We start from the raw sequence: 22,083 nt of genomic DNA, 5'->3' as shown, positions 1-22,083 counted from the left end.
TAGGGAAAGGTGGAAACAGGCTGCCTTATAACTGACCCTGTTTTACCTTGGTGCCCTGAGTGGCACCCAGTGCAGCACAAGTTCCAGTCCTGACCAGGACAGCCAGTACCCATTGTTCATAAGGGGCTGTGTGCCCAGTGAAAAATACTGGCTTTGTAGCATCAAAATGAGCAAAGTACTGATTAAAATAATTAGTAAGGAAACAGTGTCTGGTGGCACCCAGCATATGGCAAGTGTAGGAGAGAGAACACCTTTTTGGAGGGAAAGTCTGGAGCCCAGCTGGGCCTGAGCAGTATTTTCCTCAAGCCTCATGGGCACTGAACCCTGTCCTGACGCTCACACGTGGTCGCCATGTGGGCCGCCGTGAGCAGCTCCATCACACGCTCCTGCAAAAACTTCTTCATATACTAAAGAATTGTTTGTCTCTAATTGTACTTTTCTCAGTTACCACTGTACAAGTATTTCTGAATTTAGTTTTAAATTCGAGTCTGTGGTTACAAAAAATGAGAGTAAACGTGTTGCTGTTAAGATTTGGAAGTTTTGGTGACCTCAAAGTGCTTAAGTACTTCTGAGTACAGACTGAGAAAATAGTCAAGTCTGATTCTTGCATATTCTCAGTTTTTGTTTGAAGTTATGGAAAGATTTCTTCTATTGTACTAATCTGAACAGAGAGAACATTTTTATATCTTTCTGTATTAATTGTTTTATGTTAATATATCTGCATCTTTTACAGTTGATTTCTCTGTCCATTTTTCTTAATTTCAAATGAAACCATGATAGTCATGTAGGCATTTATTTTTATACTGGTAAAATTTTTTTTAAAGGAAGTCACTATACTAAGGAACTGCTAAATTGCCTTAATACATTGATAAAAAACTCATATATTCTTAAATTTTTGGGAAACTGAGGCTCTGTTTGTCTGTACAGGAGTGATTGGGAAGAGATACCACTCTTGATGTCTGGGATTTAGGGAAAATAATAAAGAAAAGGAAGGGAAACCAAATAAATGCAAACTCTCATTTAAAAAGCTCAAGGTTCTTCTTACTTTTTTATTTAGGGACCTAAAATTCTGAAACTGTCAGTCCTTCTCATTGCCAGTTTTTCATGACCCTGAGGTAGCATTTCATTATAAGTAGTGATAGAAATGTTGGCTTCTGAAGCAATTCTCTAACTATAAAATTCCATAATGAAATGATGTGCTGGAAATAACTCAATGGAGTTTTGTTCTTCACTGTATTTATAACTATCAGTTTCATTTTGCTCTTCAAAATCCATGTGCAGTGTGCTGTGTGCTTTCCTGCAGTTTGTTACTTACTTTTCTCAGCTGATTGTAAACTACATCAAGCAACCAGGGAGAGCACTTAACTCTTATGACCTGTCTAGGAAAACATCTCAGGAATCATTATGCACAGGTTTTGGCAAAAAAAAATAGGTCTGTACATATTCCCAGCCTACTATATTGTGGTTTTAATACCAGCTTTTATAAACTGAATGTTATATAAACCTTTTCTTATTTTCTTTCTAGTCCCTGTGCTAATGGTTCCTAAAAGTAAAATTTGGTGTTGTAGGGACTATCAAAAGTTTTAATTCTGTAGAGAGTGTACATTCTGTACTGAGTCAAGAACACTTCACAATATTTTTTGTAAACTGCTGAATTCTTGCTTGTCTCTAAGCAATAGTGAATAATTCTGTAGAGTAATTGAAATACCAGGGGCCTCTTTTCCTGCATTGTTATATTTTCCAAGTCCAGACAGCCACTGAGAAAACACAAATATCTCTGAACAGCTCTTCTCAGCACTGGGTGTTCCAAAGAGAACTGTTCTACAACAAGTTACTCCAAATCTTCTGTGCTGTGTGGTGCTCTGAGTGAGGACACACCTCATTTAAAGCCTGTGCAGGAAGGTGTGTTATGTTGACTGTCCATTGGGAAAGGCTGCACATAACACTGTAACTGAATTAATACAGCCTTGTAGACCTGGCTTAAATCACTAAAAGCCAGGACAGTCAATTCTATATTTAGAAAAGCTATTTTTCAAGACTTTACAAGTTTGTAATGACCATTGCTTTTATTGTGTATTGAAATGTGACATGAGAGGCTCCAAAACAAGAAGTAGAACACATGCTTCCCTTTGGTTCACAGCAGAATCACAGAAGAGCACCTTGCAAGGCTGTTGCAGGTGGATTTTTCTGCCCCTATACCATATCTGCCTTGGGTTACTCCTTCTGAGTACAGCCGGTGTGACATCAAAAGGACAAGTACAGAAGTAGAGGATGCTGTCAGCCTGTGGCCAGTCCCCACCTCTGTGAGGAGGAGGGAGCTGAGTTCTGCTCTCAGAGTTCCTTCTACAGTTCATGGGACAAAATTTGAATAACAGCTCTAGGAGGGGAGACTAGAGCCTTGGCAAGGGTGATAAGAAGGCAGGTGAATGAGGATTTTCAAAATTGCCAATTTGGTTCTCAAACTACTAAACAATATTCAAATGGGCATTTGTTGGATTTTACGAACTACATGACTATTTTTAATCATACATAATTTTTGGTAGGTGTAAATAACAATTATTTATGTAGTACTTCTATGAGACTTATTAATTGATTTTGCATCTGTAAATTGAATGGTATTAAGGCAGCACAGCAAATTAATGTTACTGCATATGCAAAGGAGTTTTGACAGGGTCTTGATGGATTCTGTGTTACTGCACAGTAACACAGCTTCAGGACTTTTTAATTAACCTTAAATGTGGGAAGGATTGAAGAGCCACTTCTGAGCTTTCCTACAGTCACATCTAAAAATAGCATCTCTGCAGGCATACTTAGGGAACTCAAAACTAATCTCTTGTTCTTCCCCAGTGCAATACTGTCATTTAGTTTAAGACCATATGTCTGCTTGATCTGATGTGAAGTCTTCCTCCTGCCGTGGGTGACCATCGCACTGTGGTGCAGAGGGAGGGGTGCTCAGGTAGTCACCCCTTAGAACCATCAAGAACAAAGCCTTGACTGAGCCTAAGGGTGCCTCCAACCCAAACCATTCCTTCCTTCTGTGATTTTACAGCACTGACAGCATCTGCAGGCCTGTCACTTATCTCCTCTCTGTTCAGCAGCCCTAAAGCATTTCCTAAATTCCTCTTCAATTCTGAGTTCCTTTTAATTCTTTAATGTATGTGCCTAAGCCGTATCAGCTCACCACTCTGTATGCCTGTGCCCAGAGGAGCATGCCAGGGATGCAGTGAATGAACTTCCAGGGAAAAGAGTCTTACGCAACCTGGTCTGGACCCGGATCTACTGATGCTGTGTCCACACAGGCTCCCAGCATGTTCTGTCCAGGGTCCTTGGAGCTTGCAGGGCAGTGGCAGGAGGACAGCCTGGGCCAGGCATTCCTCTGGCCCTGTCCAGAGCCCACCCTTCCCTCATAAACCCTTCCTCTGTCCTGGTGAGATATGCAAAAGGTGAGGGCAGCCTGGCAGGGAAGCCACAGTTTAACAAAAAGCCACGGGCTATGTGGCAGGTCTTCTAGGCAACATGTAAAAAATCTTTCCAACAGAGTATTTTTCAGGCATTATTCACCCACTCCTATACTCCTGTATTTTGAGGCCTTTTACTTTATATGGTAAATATTCATGTTTTCATCTTCTTACCCTTTGTGATCTAATGTAGTCTGTAGCAACCCAAGCCACTGGAGACTAAATACAATTTAGAATTTTAAACTCTGTAAGATCTGTCACTCAGGCTGAACAGTCTGGCCATGAGCAAATAGCCCAGTGTGAGGCTGCAAAGGACTTCATAGTAGTCAACAATCACTGCAAAAGGCAGGAGATGTGAAAAAAAGAAGTAACTACATTGTGGTCTGTCAATATACAGGTGGGCAATTGTTACCTTTATCACTGCTCTCCATTAATTATTATAATTATTCTTGTAGCTGTTGTATAGCAAAGATAGGAGCTGACTTTAGCAAGAGTTCACACCCACATACAAGGTTTGCTCTCAGATAAGGCTGCATGCACAGCAATCTTATGTATTAATCATTCTCTTAAAGTGACCTATTCTTGTTTGCTATTGAATTAGGCTGTCATGTAATTTACTTGTTGGACATATGTTTGTGTCTTAGATACCCTCTGTGTGATATTTGTCTCAAGCAGACCCTCTGCACTGGCAGTGTCTTGGCTTTTGATGCCTCTCACCAGGAGATGGATTGAATCTCATTTACTCTCACCAGGGTGTTCCTCCTTTGGAATTCTCTCTAGCACTGGTTCATTATTCTGCAAAAATCTTATTTAGTCTATAAAATATATTTTCTCTACCTTGTATTTTGTCCCATGACCCTTCTCTATTCTAGAAGGTTGCACAACGACACATGTATTTTTCTGGTCTGATTTGCCCTGAGCCAGCCTGCTCTGCATGAAGCAAAGCCCAGAGCGCTCCCTTGTTCCTTCCCTTCTGCAGAGACCATTCAGAGCAGAACCTCTGTGTGCCATTGCACAGAGCCCTGAGGTCACCCTTGGGTGTGAAATGGAAGGACAAGATGATGGTTTAGGTGTCAACAGGCCCCCCCCTTCCTTTCCAGTTTTCTCACTGCCTCTCTGCATGTTCTCAGATCATACAGATTGCCTGCTGCCAGGGCAGGGCAGCACTCCTGAAGCAAAGGGAATTCTCATTTCCTAGATCATCACCTCAGTAATGCTGCTGCATCCTGTTGTCTCACAAAAGGGAAATTAGGCACTTAAATTTAAAAGCCCTAGGTTATTTTTATGCTTGCTTTATCAGTTACTTTTATAACATGATTTTTTTTTTTGTCAATTAAGAAGTATTTTCCACTGAACAGAAATACTTCAGATTCACTCATGCAGTGTAAAACACCTTCCAGGTATTAGTGAGGTATGTGAAGTCACCCATGGATCTCTCAATCCCCAAGGAACAAATTCCCACATGACATGATGCAGTTGTCTGGGTGCTTCCAGCATCTAAGGCTGGAGCACAGGAACAAATTCCCAGCTGGAAGCAGAGAGACAGCTGTCATTTCCTCCAAAACAATTAGAATTTAATCATTACAATGGTTTTTCAGGCAGATCTTTCCTCCATGTTTCTCCTCACATTAAACCAGTGCCACTCTCACCAGTTCTGTTTGCAAATTGAAACAGGGTGTTTCTTTAATTTGTGAGGAACTGGAGAGCATTACCCAAGTAGGCAGTTCTGTTTGGTTTAAGGAATTGTGGCAAAGGGGAAAAGAAAGGAAAACCAATGAAGTAAAAAAGTTTCAAAGAGTTAGTCTACACCATGTGTAAGGTAAGGACTACAGACTATTGCTGCAAGCAGAAAATAAAGCATATTCTAAAGAGCTTATGGTCTTTGCTGCCAGCAAGGCTGTCCATTGTATTCCCATCTGAATGTACTGCTGAAAAGCCCAATAGTTTGGAGCTTGAACCCTGACCCACTTCTTGCCTCAGGTTCCCAGTTATTTTTTTCCAGCATGAGACTTTGTACATTTTAGCCCCAAAATAATGTACTTTTGAGAAGTACAGGCAGGTACAATCCCAGAAAAGACACTGAGCTCAATCACAGTCATATACAGTAACATCAGGCTGTTCTGGTGCAACAAGCCAGCACTGGGTCCTTCCCAACAAGCCAACGTTATTCATAATTCCATTTATCCACTTGTAATAGTAGCAGTATTGCATACATTGAGTGGGGTACAGCATTATTCTTATTAAAGCAATAGAGTGCATCACTCAGCGTTCACTTATTGCCGAATAATCTATTTTAGTATTGCCAAATAATCCATTTTTGCTAGCTGGGCCTCCCCACAGCTCTGGGATGAAACAGCAGAGCACAGTGTGCCAGTTGCCATCAGCCACGTGTCAGCCTCTGGTCCTGGGCAGGTTCTGGTGCCAGTGGGATGGAGTGAGCACTAGCACGTGTCCTCCTCATCACCAGGGTTTGGCCATAGGGTGTGAGCAGCAAGGGGAGATTTTCGCTATGGAGAACATTCTGGGTGAATGTTCTTCACAGAAAGTGAAGGGTTGCATTATGCTCCCTTCACAAGAAAGAGGCTCTGGGTTTATTTTTTTTTAACTGAAAAAGGTCCAGAGCAACACTGGTGATACAAGAATGCTCACTCTGAAGCATATTACAGACCAGTATTTTCCAAAGACGAGTGTTAAGACAAAAAGCAATATGCCCAGCATAAATCCATAAAAAAGATTCTGATAAAAACACCATGTTGTTAAGCCTCCTTTTTTGTGTTGTGCCCAATCAGGGCTCAAGTCCTGTTTACCCATCCTGCCCTTTGCTGCTGGTTTGCCCGGGCGACCCCCCCTTCCCATTGTCACCTTTGACTCCAATTGTTGGTACTATCACCATGGTGTTAGTGTAGCCTGTGCAAGTAGCAGCTGTTTAACACATTGTTCTATAACTACTATGTTTGCAGGGCTCTGTTTGCCCTCCTGATCTGGCTGAAGTGAGACACGTATCGTGGCCAGTTGGCTCGCAGAGCATCACCAAGGCTTATTAGTGTTTTGGTACCTGTGAAGCAGATAATCTAATTCAAACAGCAGTGTGTCTTACTGCTTAGCTTAGATCTGCTGCCTAAGATGACCATATGAAGATAAATTACATGGGGTCGTTTGTTAGGAAGAGATCTAGGGAATCCAACTCTCAGGTTCAGGGAAATAAAAAATGGTAATTCAATTTTGAGGAAGAAACTAACACTCTGGTAGCTGACAAAAATTAGATGTCACCCTTTGATTGGTTGAATGGCATTTTGTTGAAATCACACTCGTGTACCAGCTCACACTGGTAACTGTAAATTAAAATATGCTAACTGTAAATTAAAAATATCAAAATATTTTTATTTATATCTTTGGCCTTAAAACTTTCAGAGCACCCAAAGGTTGTATTGGCAGTCCACATTCACCATCCTTTCTCCAGGTAAATGTATCTCAGACAATCTGAGTGCATGTCAGAGCTGAAGGTAAATTTATCCAGCATTTTTTCAGAAAATATGAAAATAGTAAATAATAGTAAATAATTATCTGATTCCGCTTTTGAAGTTCTCTGTCAATGTCATATATAAATAGAAAGACTGAAAAGTGAGAAAAGGTTTAGTAAATGTGAGTACTCATACCTAAGCTCAAAAATAAAATGGACCAAATCAAAACTGTATCTCAGCTTTTCCCATAAAGAGCTTGGTTTTCATTGATGCTTTATAGTTCTATCCCATCTCAATTATTTTGTATTAGAAAAAAATCAGTGATATAAAATGTGGGGACTATTGACGGATGAGGGAGCACAAGGAGTTTTTGAATGGGAGGCATTTCCACTCCCTGAAACATGATAAAGTTTGAACCTAGATGTAGGCTGCAGAATTGTTCAGAATGACCTTTACTGGACTAAAAAAGATGAAATAGCTGAATTTTCCCCACTGTTGCCTAGTGAGTGCTGCCACACTTCCTACACCAGCAGTGGAAGTGTGCTGTCTGTAGAAGACAGAGTCCCCAGAGCAGCACCGGAGCGTTTCTGGCAGCAGGGCCTGTCCCGCGTGCTCTCTGAGCGGAGCGAGCTGCAGCAAACTGCCTGGGACAGGTAGAGGTAAGAGCCCTCCAGAGGGAATTAATTGTTTCCTGTTAGAAAGTACATTTCACCCATCTCACTAACAGATTTTATCCATTCTTACCCAAGAGTTCATTAGGAGCGTTTTCCCTAACTGGAAATGCCAGTTAAGGAGACATTTATATACACAGCATTGCTGGCTTGTGTTTTGAGTTAAGGCACTGCTGACAGGATGGTTTATGATGTCGGACAACTTTTCACCCTGCAGTAAGCATTTTTGTAAAGGTGTCTAATCATCTCTGACAATACCTGTCAGCAGCAGTAGTGCTCTGATATTACTGACCCTCTTAATGGTTTATTTTCCCCAAACAATTGCCAAGTAGTTCTCATCCTTATTGACTGTGAGTTCATTGGACAGCCTGCTCTTTATTAACAGAGTAGGTTAGCAATTCATCAAAGTATTTGGTTAAATTTCAACAATATTAAACATTATATTAATGATGTTGCTGGAAGTTTTATTCAGAAAACCCACCTGGCAGTAATCCTGACTAAGTAAGTGTAACTGAAACAAAAGTTTGTGAAATAGCGTGGAAAAGCAGCTAGAAGCAGCATCTTGACAAAAAGTAAATCCTAAACAACTGGAGATAAATTGTGCAAGCTTTTCACATGGATGCTCCAGAACTGCCTGTCCATGCGTCATCCAGGGGCATGCACAGTCAAAGTGTATTTTGTATAATTCTGCTGGCCGGCATACACAGAGAATAACAGTCTCTTTTTGCTATTAATTACCCTGCTAATGTGAGTGGTTAAGGTCCTAAATTCCAACTTTGCCACTGTTTTAAATAGGGCATAAAATTTGTTCCATGTGGAATTCCCCATTTCCCCATGTATTTTTAAATAGATGTAATACAGTGTGTGTAAAAAAGTCTAATTGTGTGGAATACTAAGGAAGTGTGTACAGCCTTACCTCTAATACCTGATGTGGTAGCATTATATCTATTTATAATTTGTTTCAGTGGTACCTAGAGGCCTTTATCTGTTGTGTCATCATTTTTACATGAGCACTCAGTATTCATTCTCAAGATCACTGTTTTCTGTGCGTTACACAAGGTAGATTGTGATTGAGGCAGAATGCTAATGGAAGGAAAAAATAATACATTCTTCCCTATCTAATTGTGGGACAGGGAGAGCTGGTTTTACTTTTTTCTCTGCCACAGTCATCGTCCTGGTGGTCAAGATGAAGGATGGAAGCACAGAAGGATGGCACACTACTTCCCCTCTGAGAGATTGCTACTGGAATTGTTAACTTTTGATTATTTGGTATAGAGTCCTTAAATTACTTTTTATCAGATCTGCAGTCGTTTTTATCAAATCTGTAATTATTTCTACAATTCACAAATCAGAAAATCTGTTGACTAGAATTATTAAGTAAGTTTTGACTTAAGAACTGTGAGTTCCTTACTTGCCTTGAGTGAATGTGTTAAAAGAGGCTGGAGATGTCAGCAAAACAAATCTAATTTAATGTCCTTGATCGTAGACAGTCTTACTCCTAATGTCTTTTGGAAGATGGCTATTACAAGAACAGTTCTGCTTTTTGCATGCACACAAGCTTAAATTTACAGTAATTTTTAAGAGACTATTTATGCCTGATGGCAAAGCAGTCAAGAAGTGGGGTTGAAAGGAAGGACAAGAGAAGGGAAATCATGAAGCCAGCTTAGAAAGAACAAAAAGTGAACGGTCAAATAGAAGCGTGTATCGGCACACTCGTGTCTTGGTTACCCACTGAAGCAACTGGAAATATTTTCCAGTTTCCTGAGTCCCATCATGAATCTGTGCTTTCTGGGCAGTGGCTGTATGGGAAAAAGCAAAAGGAGCGTTGTGCCTTCACGTGCCGGCTGTGCGGAAGCCCATGCGGTGCCGTCGATGCCCGCTGCGCGCTCCGCAGCCCCCGGCCTCGGCAGGTGCGTGCCAGCAGGAGAGCACACAGGGGCTGCCTCCTGGGCACCCACTCCGGGTCTGAGTCTGAAACCACATGCTGGATCGGCAGCTGGTTCTGAGCCTTTGGGCGTTTTCCCTGAGTCTTTGATTCTGCAACATCTTTCTGTTACGGCTGCATCAGAATCATCAGACTTCCTGAAATGCCTATGCATCTGTAAGCTCCTCCTTCCATTGCTACTCTTGCCTGGGTTTAAATCCCATCAGCTGGTGGGAAGACATCCAAAGGAAGTAACATTATGTAAGACACCAGAGTATCCTTGGGGACAAGACCCTTAAAAACACTCCAAACAAGCAAAAGCTTCAGAGTTCACATGCAGATGATTCATTTCTGGAAGCAGTCACACTATTTTCATGCTACTATTCACTTAGCTATGGAAGAGGATGGTGGAGACAACTTCTGGGGGGGGTGTATGGTATTTGAAAAGTTCTGTTCTGGAATAGTACACATTCAGCAGCATGTTTATTCAGTGACAGGTATATTCCAGAAATCTCTAACAGAGCTTTTCTTTGCAAAAATCTATTTAAGATCAGTGGCATATAATAAATTAAAATATCCGTACAACCCAGAAAGTAAAAAAAAAAAAGAATCTCTCATGGGAATTTTGAGTCATATTTAGCTGTGACCACTATTTGAGCCCATCTACAGAAGAATTTTGCTTTTTTCAAGGTGTTTGTGACCCCTCTAGAGCATGAAGGAGGAGAGCAAATAGTTTTCCCAATTTTGGGGGCATTTATCTTGTTAGGATTTTTTATTATGTCAGTGTCAGCATTTCACTGAGAGTGGGACTTGCACACGCCAGAGGGGAGGGAGGGAGGGAGGGAGGGAGAAGCCTTATTCATTGGGGTGCAGTGAGACAGAACACTCCATGCTTCTTGCTTCCTTCGAAGGATTCTGCCTTGGAAAAAGAAGAGCTTGCCTCACTTTATTATATTAAATTATTACCTACAGGTCATTTTGTCTGGGTAATTTGCAGCATTTATTTTTATCTCTGTCACAGCCATTAGAAATCTGATTTTTCAAAGATACTTGTAAACTACAGTAACTTTTTGACTCTGTGATCAGTGCTAAAGACCTTGAAAAATTGGCAGAAGTTTTCACCCTGTGAAAACATTAAGATAAATAAAGCAAATTGATAAATCCCATTTCATAGAATATAGGCTCTAGGATTAAATGCTCTAACACATAGCAGTAACAGATCATTCCAGGTACAGAACATCATATTTCAAAAACCATACAGTTAATGCTGTAAAAGGAAGGATTATTTGAAATGTGATTGATTCTTATACCTTTATGTCATAAAAAGTAGCTTCAGTTATCTGGGGTTCTGGAGTAAGTAGAGTAAGAGGTTATGAGAAAAAGTCAACCCTTAAGTTGCAGACAAAGAGCTTCTACTACCAATGTAGTATTACATCATCAAAATATTTCACAGACACTCAGAAATAAGCTGTACTTCTATATGTCAGTGAAGCAGCAAATTGAATTCTCATAATATGTTTTGAAAATGAGTCTTGTTAGGTTTGATGAGGTGGAAAACGTACTGAGATCACTGGTTTGTTCCAATACATTCAGTATGCTTTTCTTGGATGTTTGCCATGGCTAATCTTTTTAATGGCACTGTAGCTTGTAAACCCATTTGGTAGAGAGCTGTACGTCTCTGTTTCAGAATATCACACCAAGCAGGATGGTAAATAAGTTTCTCTTCAAGCATGCAAACCCTTTTTCTACAATACTAGAAATTTTATTTTAACACAAATTTCAGAAAAACCTCAGTATTTCCTTTATGAATTCAGTGAGGAGCAGAATAAAATGCAAATGTTGTTTCAAATACACTCACACATACATATGTAGATGTTTGGGGGTTTTAAGAGTTTTATCAAGGCAGACTTCAATTAATTCTGGCCCAATATTCAAGAAATTGAGCCTGTCACAAACCCTCTGGATTTCTCCAAAACCCCTTCTTAGCTACTCCCACATGCCATTTTGGAAATGGTCTAAGAAAACAGTGGGCCTTTTACAGTGTGATGAGCCATCATGGAATGCAAAGGTCTGTCTTACTAAACTGATGAGAACATTTGGGTGAGACATGAAAAACTCTAGCCTCAGCTTGTTGAGGGTGAGCCAGAGGTTGCCCCTCAAGTGCTTCCAATGATTTCAGCTCATGGGCTCACACAGGTGTGTTACTCTAGTTATATTTTGAAGATTAAAATAAACACTTTCTGTTGTCCTTTAAAGCTAAGTTAGAATGCACTGGAGATGTCATAGCATGTTTATGATGACCCCAGAGTGTAGCTACCATTTAATCTGCTTCTATTCAAGATGTCTTTACAAAATAATATACTTTTTCTTAACACAATTTCATAGGTACAGGATCTTATGTAGTCAGCATCACTTTCTTCAAACCACATTCCTGATTCCTTGGTTCTGAAAAAATCCCCTGCAAGGCCTGCTGTCTTGTCCTGTCTTCCTTTCTATCACCCTTAAAGAATCCATATAGGAGAGGTTTCTGTATAGCTGCAGTGATCCCAGCACTCTGAACTCTGTTTTCTGCTAAATTATTCCTGGATAACTCCCCTTGAGAGAATCCTGCAAAGAAATTGCACAAGATGAATTTTTTTTTTCCCCTAGGTTTCATTTCTCACCTTCTGCATGTATATTTTCCATAGTCTCTTGTCTACTTTCAAGTTGTTGTTGAACTGATTTTTGTACTTCCACACAGATAAACAGTTTGCTGTCTTTAAACACTCTCACGTGCAAAAGCACAAGGTAGGAGGTGAGAGTTTTGAAACTCTCTTTTGAAACTCTTTGTGTGTGTCTTAACTTGTTAACCCTACAGTAGAGTTGTAGATCTGAGAAGAGACATAGAGAAAGAGCACATGAAAAGGAAAGAGGGAGGAGAAAATAAATAGAAACACGTACAAGTGTCTAGAAGAGCTGCTTCTAGACAGTGAAATTTTGGAAATAGTATGGCCCTTTGAGCCAGAGGTTTCAGACTGCTTTGCCAAGAGTCATTGATGGTTGTGGTTGGGATTTGTTTGCAGTTATCCCTACAGCGAGGACTCTAGCCAGGGAAGGCAGTACATGAACACGAGATGTCCAGCCTGGTGCGACAGAATCCTGATGTCCCACTCAGCCAAGGAGCTCATTCTGAAAGTAAGTACAGACCTGCAGCCCCCCAGTACCTCCACACTGCATTTATCTGCACCAAAGGCAGGTAGGGTTGAAAGACTGTCCTTGAGTTTGCCTGTAGCAAACACTTGCCAAGCTGGAGACAGCACACCATGGCAGTACATAGAGGGGTGTGCCTCCAGTGCTTTGCACCCAAAAAGGGGGACTTGGCCCCATAAACCCACTGACAGTGACTAAAAGACGAGCTTTCACAAGCAGTTCTTTTGGTATCTGAGCTGCCAATGATGATCAACTGTCTTCTGACCTGTGCCACTTCTGTGCTCTTCTGTGCGGGGATGCACAGCACCGGGAAACTGCTTGCTTTAAAGAGAGTAACTGTAAATAAAAAGCCCCTATAAAAAGGCCCCATTAGTCCCCCAGCCCAGTCCACCCTACAAGTGACATAAACAGCAGCACTGCCCATACCAGGGATTCAGCAGGGGTGCAGACAGAAGCGGGTACAAGTGACTGCTGAGGAGTCATGCAGTTGAGAGAAAAACCTGTACATCAACAGCTGGAGGCACCTGAGTTACCAGAGTGGTAGATTTCCTAAGGTACTCCCAAGAATATGTCAAGTCCTAGACAGGCCAAATCTATCGCTGTCCCCTGAATGAGGATAGTCTCCAGCAGGTAGGCTCCTAACTTTGGTACACCAACGAGGTGCCTAAATTCAGACATTCCGTTAGAGCTTTAGAGATAAGCTTGTGAAACATTTTTAGAACATACAATTCCTCTTGGGATTTTGGTGTTTATAGATAGGGTTAGGGTTAGTTGGTGATGCTCTATCCAAGGTTAAATGATCTAAACATGGTTCAGGAGCCTTCCAGTTTTCTTTTCTGTCATTTGCTCTCTCCTTTTTGTTCCACTCGGCCCTCCTCCTTTCCTTGGAAGCACTGGACCAGGTCAACTGGTTACCTGTGCCAACTTCCACTGCCTCTGTTCCTGTGTGCTTCCTCATGGCACCTAGACCCCGTCCTGCTGATGCTGGTTACCAGCTGTTCTAAAGGGCCAAGAACAGATCAGGAAAAGGGTGTGTGATACAAGATCTCTCCCACTTCTCTCTGTTCTGAGCTGGCCGGCTGGCCGTGGCCGTGGGCAGGCTGCATAAATGGATGTACTGCAGTGAGGTTGTCTTGCTGACCAGACTGTATGACTCTAACAGACTTACTGAATGCAAAATTGCCAAAAGTCGTGTGTCTGTCTGTGTGTTCCTGTATAATTAATGCTGCTTAGTGGGAGTGAATTACAGAAAATAATCGTGTAAGTAAATCAGTGTTCTATAGCTTCATGGCTTCTTTTCTTCCTGTTTAAATTAATTACACCCTTGAAACTTGCTCTCCTGACGTTTATAACCTTCTTTTTCTCTCTCGTCGGGGTTATTTATCTCATGATTAGACTGTTTGCTTTGCAGTATATAACTCACTAAAAGGCTGGGAACATGTTTTCCACAGCTACTCGAATTTCAAGTCAAGGCACTTCCTCACACGTTTTAATGTGTAAAAAGTGTCTGCATGACATCTTGAAATTTCACCCAAAATTTTAGACAATACATGTACTGCAGTATTCAGTAAAAAAATGTGAAGCCTAAAGGCAATACAGGCTTTATAGTCAAATAGTAATGTCAAAATCAGTGTTATTTGGTTTTCTTACACAAAAATATCATGTGAAAAAGTGAGACTTTACCCAAAATATTACCGATAGTACTTGGCGACCATGAAATTCCTAAAGAACAAAGGATTAAAACCATGAAAAGAGTGGCCAGTGAGGGAAGATTTTTTTTTTTTAAGCTATGAATAAGGAGATAAAAGTGTACACAAAAGCTTGGAGAGTGTAAACAGTACCAAGAGAAAGGAATTCTTTCTGATTATCTAGAGGGCTATAACTTGGATATAATGGGAGAAGATTAAACAAGGGAAAACAAAGTTAGAGCACTGAAGAAGTTTGTAAGTGTGAGGTCAGTTACAATTCCCAGTCTCTGTGTAACAGAAACCCGATCAGTTGGATCATTCAAAGCTTACCTTTAAAAGTGCGCGTCATCCTCTCTGGAGCTTTGCGTTTACAAATCGTGATCAGGCAGGTTGGGGTATCTCCAGAAGCGCATTGGTGAGGCCAGACTGGGCTTTAACTCTGTGAGCCTGTACCAAACATAGGAGCTAGCTTATCCAACCCAAAGCAAAACAGGGATTCTGGCCCATAAAACCTAATGAAAATAGTCATTAGAAAAGAATGCTGAACTGATAGAGGAAAGGGCAAAATGACCCTACAGGTTTCTGTGGTTCTACACAAGAAGCAGTGTTGGCCTTGACTGAGAACTTACTCCACTGCAGAGACCTATACTTTGAAGCTTTAAAAGGAACTCTGAAGAAAGTAAAAGCAAATTTTAAATAATTGATTACACTGTAACAAATCCTTAAAATATAAATGTATATGAATTTTTAAAGAATTTTTTCAGTCATAACTATCTATTGAATATTCTTATGCATGTAATTATTTTGCTGTATTAATTTTTCTTATAGGTAATAAAGTGTTTATTTTTCTGCCTAAGCAATTCTATATTTTGTTTCAAACAAAAATTGTAATAAATCTGCATTTAAATCCTAGATAAAGAGAGGATAGTGTGCACAAACTGCCACTGTACAGTGTGTTCAGCTACACAGTAGGCATTACAGATTGTACTGACATGGGGCTGTAAACAGCTTTCATGCAACATCATCTATCATGCCATGGTCGGTTACCTCACCATCATGTTATTTTATGCTTCCTGAGCCCTAAACCACCAAAGGTTGCCCACTGCTCAGGAGCTGCGCTGATGCCTGATCGCATGAAGTAATGAATGCTCAGCCAAGTGTATATTGTTTCTGCTTGTGCACTGCTGTAATTTGTTTATCTGTCTAAAGATTATGCAGTTGAAAATCCACAATTTTATGCTGCCTTTGTAAATTATCAAGTCGCTTTTGATGAATGTATCCCCACTTCCGATGCTGGTGGCATTATGATCTTGAAATATTGGAAAGTGCTCATGCATACAATGCAGAAGGTTATGTTTTTATATTTTTGGCAGACAACCGTGCTGTAAAGTAAATCTGACCTTAAGCTTCCTTACTGCATTAAAGATAATTCAGTTTTAACTTTATAGTCCTAAATGCTACTGTTTATATAAAGTTATTGCCCAGTCAAACTTGACTGATTACAGATGAGAAAGTCTTGACTGTTTCATACAAAGTAAATTAGTATTGCCAACTAGTTTAAAGCACATCTACGATTGTATTAGAGACTGGAGAGTGTCCAGATTACAGATTTAATTAGCTTATAGAAATTGTTTAGCACAATAAGAAATTGTTTTGTATGGCAATGTATTTGTATTTATTCCTGAAGTACAGTGCCAGAGAATCAAAATAGCTCCTCCAAATCACGTTTATTGCAAACGGCAGAAAGATGACTACATTTTATTGTTCGTTAAGATAAAAATGCTAAAGAAGTCAGTGTATAAGGGTAAAGTTCAACATGGAACAAAATGAAAGCAATTCATAATGGAGACTGGAGGAATGTCATCCGTCATTTGCTGCTTTTCTTAAAATCACTGAATGCTTTTTTTCAGATGAAGAAATTTATCTCAGAGAAATGATTAAAGATTATACTCAGAACCTGAAAATAATAATTCATCTCTCTGAACATTTAAAATCCCTTATATGATGAAATCAAATGCTGTTATAAGGCAACATGGATTACATTTAATTCAGAGAACATTTATCTCACCTAATTCAATAAAAGTTGTGTTGTTCTTAAAAAAGGTCTGGCCAAATGTGGTTGCTGCATTTTGTAACAGAAGCCTGGAATGCAACTACAACAAGTCACTCATTTCACTTAGCACAGTGTTAGCCACAAAAATTTCCCAAGGTCCTGTCAGCAGGGAGGAGAAACAGAGATCTCAGGAGGTTTTTTATGCAGGCAAACTGCACAAATTACTGCCAGCGGTACTGGGCATAAAAGTTCATTTTACACAGTCTTCCTCTGGAGAGGCCAAGCTAAGATGTGTTAATATCACCTCGTTCAGAAACTGGTTTCACCTACTTGCATAATATTTCCAATATTTCTTTCTCTGTGTGTAATCTGGAGAATCCTTGGACTGACTAGTGTTTTGTTGTTTTTGTTTTTTTTAACTAGTCAGAAAATGATGAGAAGATAGTAATATATGACCACATTGGGCCAAATGTCTGCATGGGGGATCACAAGGTAATTAAATTAAACATTTTAGTCTTTTATCTTCTAAGTTTTTTGTTAGGAAGGAGAATGTATGGACTAGGTTCTATTAATTTTAAGTCAGCCATATCTCTGCCCTATTTTTAAAGTAACACCTTGAAAATGTTTCAAAGTCAAATTCAGCTGAAGTCAGTTTATCAGAATAGCTGCTTGTATGAAATCAAAGAACGGGACAATGGGTGATAGAATGAAAGCAGGATGTGGTGCAAGTGAAGAGGAGCAGCCATCTGTACACTTAAAACTGTTCTAGCATAACACAAGTGATTTCATTGGGTTATCAACTGTGCTTTCAAAGCATAGCTTCACCTAGGTTGATGCATAGGTGCCTATTAGTAAAAGAACGTATTGGCAGTTCCATATTCAAACAAGTGATAAAAAGACTATAGAAAAAGGACAAAGAATTACATAAATACCTGTTGTTGAAATTAATAAAATACCTGAATTTTGCAAACAATCTTCTTTGCTGAAGATACCAGATGGAAACCTGTTAGAAATACAATAAAACAGAGTATTTGCTTTCTTTGAAAAAAGCCAATTGAGGACTAGGAGGTAACCTCTGAAAGCCTATCTAAAAACAGCACTGAGGCTCTTGAATGATAATTCAGAGAGGGATAGTGGGTAATTGTATGTGTGGATGCATGTGTACATGCAAATCTGAACTCACAAATACATACCCCTATTTAATTCCATGGTCAGAGTTCTTGTGAGACAGAGAATTGTTTTCTAAGGAAAAATGCACTTAAGGCGTTTGGTCCAGAATCATGCAAGGTTTTAAAATAGAGCAATTACTAACTTATCCAGTAAACAAAAAGCTCTGGGTCAGCCAGTTCAGAAACAGCAATTTTCGTTTCCTTCATCACCAAAGTGGTGCGGCACTGTGACAAAAGGGAGATGTGTATGGGATCTGAACCTCTTCCCACAGAAATCAGTGGAAAATTTTCCTTTAGATTTCAGTGGGAGCAGAAATCTGTGAGGAAATAATGTTGTTCCCTTGTGCATTTTGTAATTACATTAATTCAAAAAATGTTGCAATGTTTTATTTCCAGTCATAGGGAAGTTTTTGTTTTTACCTCTGACTGTAAAGAAAAAAAAAAAAACAAAAAAACAAACAAACAAAAAAAAAAACCAATGTATATTTCAAACATGTAACTTCTATTTTTCCCTAACTTGCTGCAGCCTGTGTTCCTGTCCTTTCGAATAGCTGCTGGGGCAGGTAAACCTATTGCAAATGTGCACAAGTGTTGTGTCGTGCAGTGATGTGGTGGTAAATATCATCTTTTTTCTTTACGTTTATATTACATTTTCTACATCATTTCCCCTGTGTTTATCTTTCTTTTTAAAAAAATGCCAATTCTGCAACAGGAAAAAGATGCCTACGAAGTGAGAAGATTTTCCGTGAAACCACACTGTAGCCAGGAGGGAAGACAGCACACTGAAATCTGTAATCCTAACAGCTGTATTGATAAATCCAGTCCTGAGTGCCACATTTTTAGACTGCTGATCGTACACTATGCTTCAGCATCTGGACTCTGTTTGAGAGAAGCCTCACATACCTCACTGTCTTGTATGTTCATGTGACATCAAGTAGAAATGTGGAATTATTTTTTATATATATGTCACAGTTCTGTTGCCAAAACTCTAAATAGACAGCAGAGATGCTATGTATTCTAGATTTCACAACTTTCAACTTTTACTAAGTGTATTTGTCAATGTGGAAAAGCTATTTCAGCATATTATAAACTTTTAAAGGTATCATGCCCCTTATACATCTTTACCACTTTGGGATTTTGTACATTGGATTGTATAGATAGAGATATTGATGGTTTTAAATGGTATTTTCTTTTTTGACCAAGGCTTATGGTTTGTGTTTTAGTTTTAGTATTTTGGTTTTCATTTTTTTAAATTTTTTTCTCATTTTATTTACTATACTGCCATGTTACATGGTTTTTGAATCACACAGCAGCTGCTTTCTATACATACATATATATGTGTGTGTATATATATGTATGTATGTGTATATATACACAGATATATAAATAATTTATAAACCTGACCAAAACTTATGCTAAATATACTTTCCAATATGAATGCTTGAGAGTGCCATATCAGCAGTAAGTGTTGGAGTCTTAGCAGGTTTAGTTAAGTGTACATCAACAACCAACATTTAAATAATATATAGCAGTGCCATCCTGGATACAGATATATAGCATACTATATAGCACATATATTAGCAGTTTCACTTTGTTACTCCTATAATCTCTTCTTTCTATGTAATATTAAGGATTGAATGTGAAGTTCTTAGCTAGGTTTGGGTGTAACTTTCCAGAATTTTGTAAACTGTTTTTGTCAGTCTTTTGTTACTGTTTTATGGTGCCATATTCGATATTGAAACAATAACATCATGGGAGAAGAAAATAATCGTCTGCTTCAAGTAGCAACTGTATTGGACACAGACTGTATTTATACAGTGTTAAAGGAAAAAAAAAGACCAACCATCAACCCAACTGTAAATTTTCCTGGTTAGTAGCTCAGTGCAGCCTACAATATAGTCTTGTTACAGACATTTTCCTCCCACCACTAAATACAACATTAAAAGGTGATTAGGGAGTCTGTTGATGAAACACAAATGTATGTTTTATTGATTTAATTTAGAACACTACAGAGTTCATAGACTGCGCGATGGCATTAGATTGATGCTTGATTTTGGTATAAATCACTACCACTGAAAATGATTTGATGTCCGCTTGCAGAGTTTTCTCAACAGTACAACCCAGTTTGTAGCAAGTATTGTTGCCCAAAGGGTGTCTGCAGCTCTGTATTGTTATTGTGCCATGTTGCATTATAACCACACAGTAATTCTATTTAAGCAAACTCAACTCATGATAACTCTGAAGGCCTTTAGAAATGAGTACTCTGGTTCTCAAGCAATAAAACTAATCATGGTGAACATGGCTGTGTCTGCCCCTTTAATCTGGGCATTGGGGATTACAGGGAAATTACTAAATTGTCACATTTCTTATTGAGATACCTTTTAATCTCCTGCCAATTAACAAGGTTATTTTTCACATAAAAACCTCTATGATAGGATGCAGTTTTGGTGTTAATCAAAACACAATACAAACCGAGGCAAAGGCACTGAGGAGCTGATATGGGAGCACTGATGTGAGGAAGGTGATGCAGCTTTACGAGCTGCTCACAAGATGCCAGTCCTCAGCAGTAAATGTGCCACCATGAACTCCTTCATGATTATCTCCAGTTTCAGAAGACCTCTCTAGCCTTTTCCAGCAGGAGCCGAAGCCTCGAGTACAGATCAACTTGCTGTAGCCTCCAGCCGCGGGGCCGTCTGGGGCCCGAACTTTCCCCGGGGGTGCAGGGTACGCCGGTGACCTGCTGGGGTGAGCTGCTGCAAATGCTCCGAACTGAGCCCTCAGCAATTCATAAAACGCAACTTTCGCCTTTAAACAGCCCGGGAGGCGAATCCGGGGGCGCGGGGTGAGCCGAGCCGGGCCGATCCCAGCGGACACCTCTCTGCAGCCCCGGGACAGCCGAGCAGTGACGGGCTCTGGCCCAGGATGGGAACGGGTCCTATCAGCTCCCCCCCCCTCTGCCTGGGGCCGGGTACCCGGGCTGTCAATCCTGCGGTGCCTCGAAGCCCCTTGCTCCCGTAACGCCCCCTCCGAGCTCATTTCGTTTAAGAACTGTGGGAAGGACAGGTGGGAATGATTAGCCTCCAGCACAGGTGTTTTTATCCTGCTACTTCCCCACAGGACCCGAACAGCGGCCTGGTCTCAGCGTGCTCACAGCCGGACGAAGACTAGACCGTAAACTCGATTTATTCCCTCTGTAGCCGCGGCATAGCTGGGCGCGTCCCCGTTTAGTGAGTAGGGGCCTGCGGGACCCCCCACCCTCCTCGGGACGCGGAGCTGCCCCGGTAGGAGCGAAGGGGAATCAATCACAGTGAATCTCATACAGCTCAGATAGAAAGTGTACAGCTTCGGGCTGTAGCAGAAATACATATGGTACAAACAGATATACCCTTCTTTTTTCTTAGTTACCTCATATTTCACTTTTTTTACAGTCTAATATTACAGTGTGACCCATTTTCTTTCAAAGTTTATCAAACACGATGAAAGGATCAACTCTAACATACCTACCTACCTCATTCTTTCTCAAAGTACGTGTCCTGTTAAGACAGTTCTGGCTTCTGGGGCACATTTAAAGGAAAAAAACCAAAAAAACAAAAACAAAAAAAAAAAACCACAAGAAAAAAAAAAACCAAAACCAAAAAAAACCCAACCAACCAAAAACCCGGCAAAAAAAAAAGCACCGTAACAACCCCGGCAGCTCACACCCACCCGGATTTGCGTGTGCGAAGGGGAGAAATGCGGAGTCTCGCCGCTGATCTCAACGACTTCGTCCCCGGGTATTTGCAGCGGTCGGTACTCAGCGCAATGGGAGGCGTACAGGCCCCGACCTCCCCTCTCCAGAGCGGACCCTATCACCCGCCCGAAGCCAACGAAACGCTCTTGGGGCCAGGGACGAGCGTTCCCGGTTTCACACGCAGTTCGAGCGGCACCTTCAGCCCCGGGTGTCTCTCCTCTCTGGGGCTGTTGGGGAGTCCCCTAGCGCGGGTTCCCATGAGGCAGTGACCTCGGCCCCCGGCTGTGCCACAGGCGCTGGGGCTCTCCCGGCTCAGCCCACCGGCCCCCCGACGCAGGGGCTCCTTTTCCCTTGCAGGGCACCATCGGGAACCCTGCAGGAGCTCTGGGGTCCCCGGCCTCTGGCACAGAAATGCCGGAAGAAACTCGTTAAAGGAGAAGGTTGTTAAATAATTTATTGATTTTATACAAATTCTTTCCAACACGTGTGGAGACATTCTAATGTAAAATCAAGTGTCCATTTTCCTCTCGTGCTTTTTTGGGACAGTGGTTTGGGTTTTTTGGTATTATTAAGCATAAAATCCAGAGGCAGAAGAAATGAAACTGCCAAAATACTGAGGGACGGAGTGAAAGAAAACTGCTGTTTTTACACTAGAAATATACATCACAAAATCTGAAATTTACTATATACAAAGTGGCTGAGCTGGGACTTGGGAGCCATAGAAAACGTAACAAAACCTG

General features: G+C 40.6%; 2 protein-coding genes and 1 long non-coding RNA gene across 4 annotated transcripts in view; 1 reads left to right on the top strand and 2 right to left on the bottom strand.

The window, feature by feature from the left end:
* The window catches only part of INPP5A (inositol polyphosphate-5-phosphatase A), a 147,982-nt gene extending 128,072 nt beyond the window's left edge, over positions 1-19,910 (top strand). Inside the window, exons 12-15 of one of the 2 annotated variants that reach the window (XM_017733824.1) lie at positions 12,577-12,688; positions 16,868-16,936; positions 18,140-18,227; positions 18,326-19,910. In XM_017733824.1, the coding sequence (XP_017589313.1) occupies positions 12,577-12,688; positions 16,868-16,936; positions 18,140-18,220 (262 nt within the window). In that variant the 3' untranslated portion in view covers positions 18,221-18,227; positions 18,326-19,910. The remainder of the gene's footprint in view (positions 1-12,576; positions 12,689-16,867; positions 16,937-18,139; positions 18,228-18,325) is intronic. The other variant, XM_017733823.1, reaches the window with a different exon arrangement.
* LOC108446655 lies at positions 14,567-17,524 on the bottom strand. Its single transcript, XR_001861915.1, has 2 exons — positions 17,401-17,524; positions 14,567-14,838 (listed from the first exon to the last, which is right to left on the bottom strand). It is a non-coding gene; the product is annotated as an uncharacterized LOC108446655 (long non-coding RNA).
* Positions 19,195-20,918, bottom strand: LOC108446654. Its single transcript, XM_017733825.1, has one exon. The coding sequence runs from the start codon at positions 20,647-20,649 to the stop codon at positions 20,146-20,148; it is 504 nt and encodes a 167-aa protein (XP_017589314.1). The 5' UTR covers positions 20,650-20,918; the 3' UTR covers positions 19,195-20,145.
* Positions 20,919-22,083: the final 1,165 nt, after the last annotated feature.

The sequence above is a fragment of the Corvus brachyrhynchos genome, unplaced genomic scaffold (genome assembly GCF_000691975.1).
Source record: "Corvus brachyrhynchos isolate BGI_N302 unplaced genomic scaffold, ASM69197v1 scaffold514, whole genome shotgun sequence".
Lineage (NCBI taxonomy): Eukaryota > Metazoa > Chordata > Aves > Passeriformes > Corvidae > Corvus > Corvus brachyrhynchos.
Note: the sequence above shows the minus strand (reverse complement) of the source record. Positions and strands in the feature narration are given on the sequence as shown.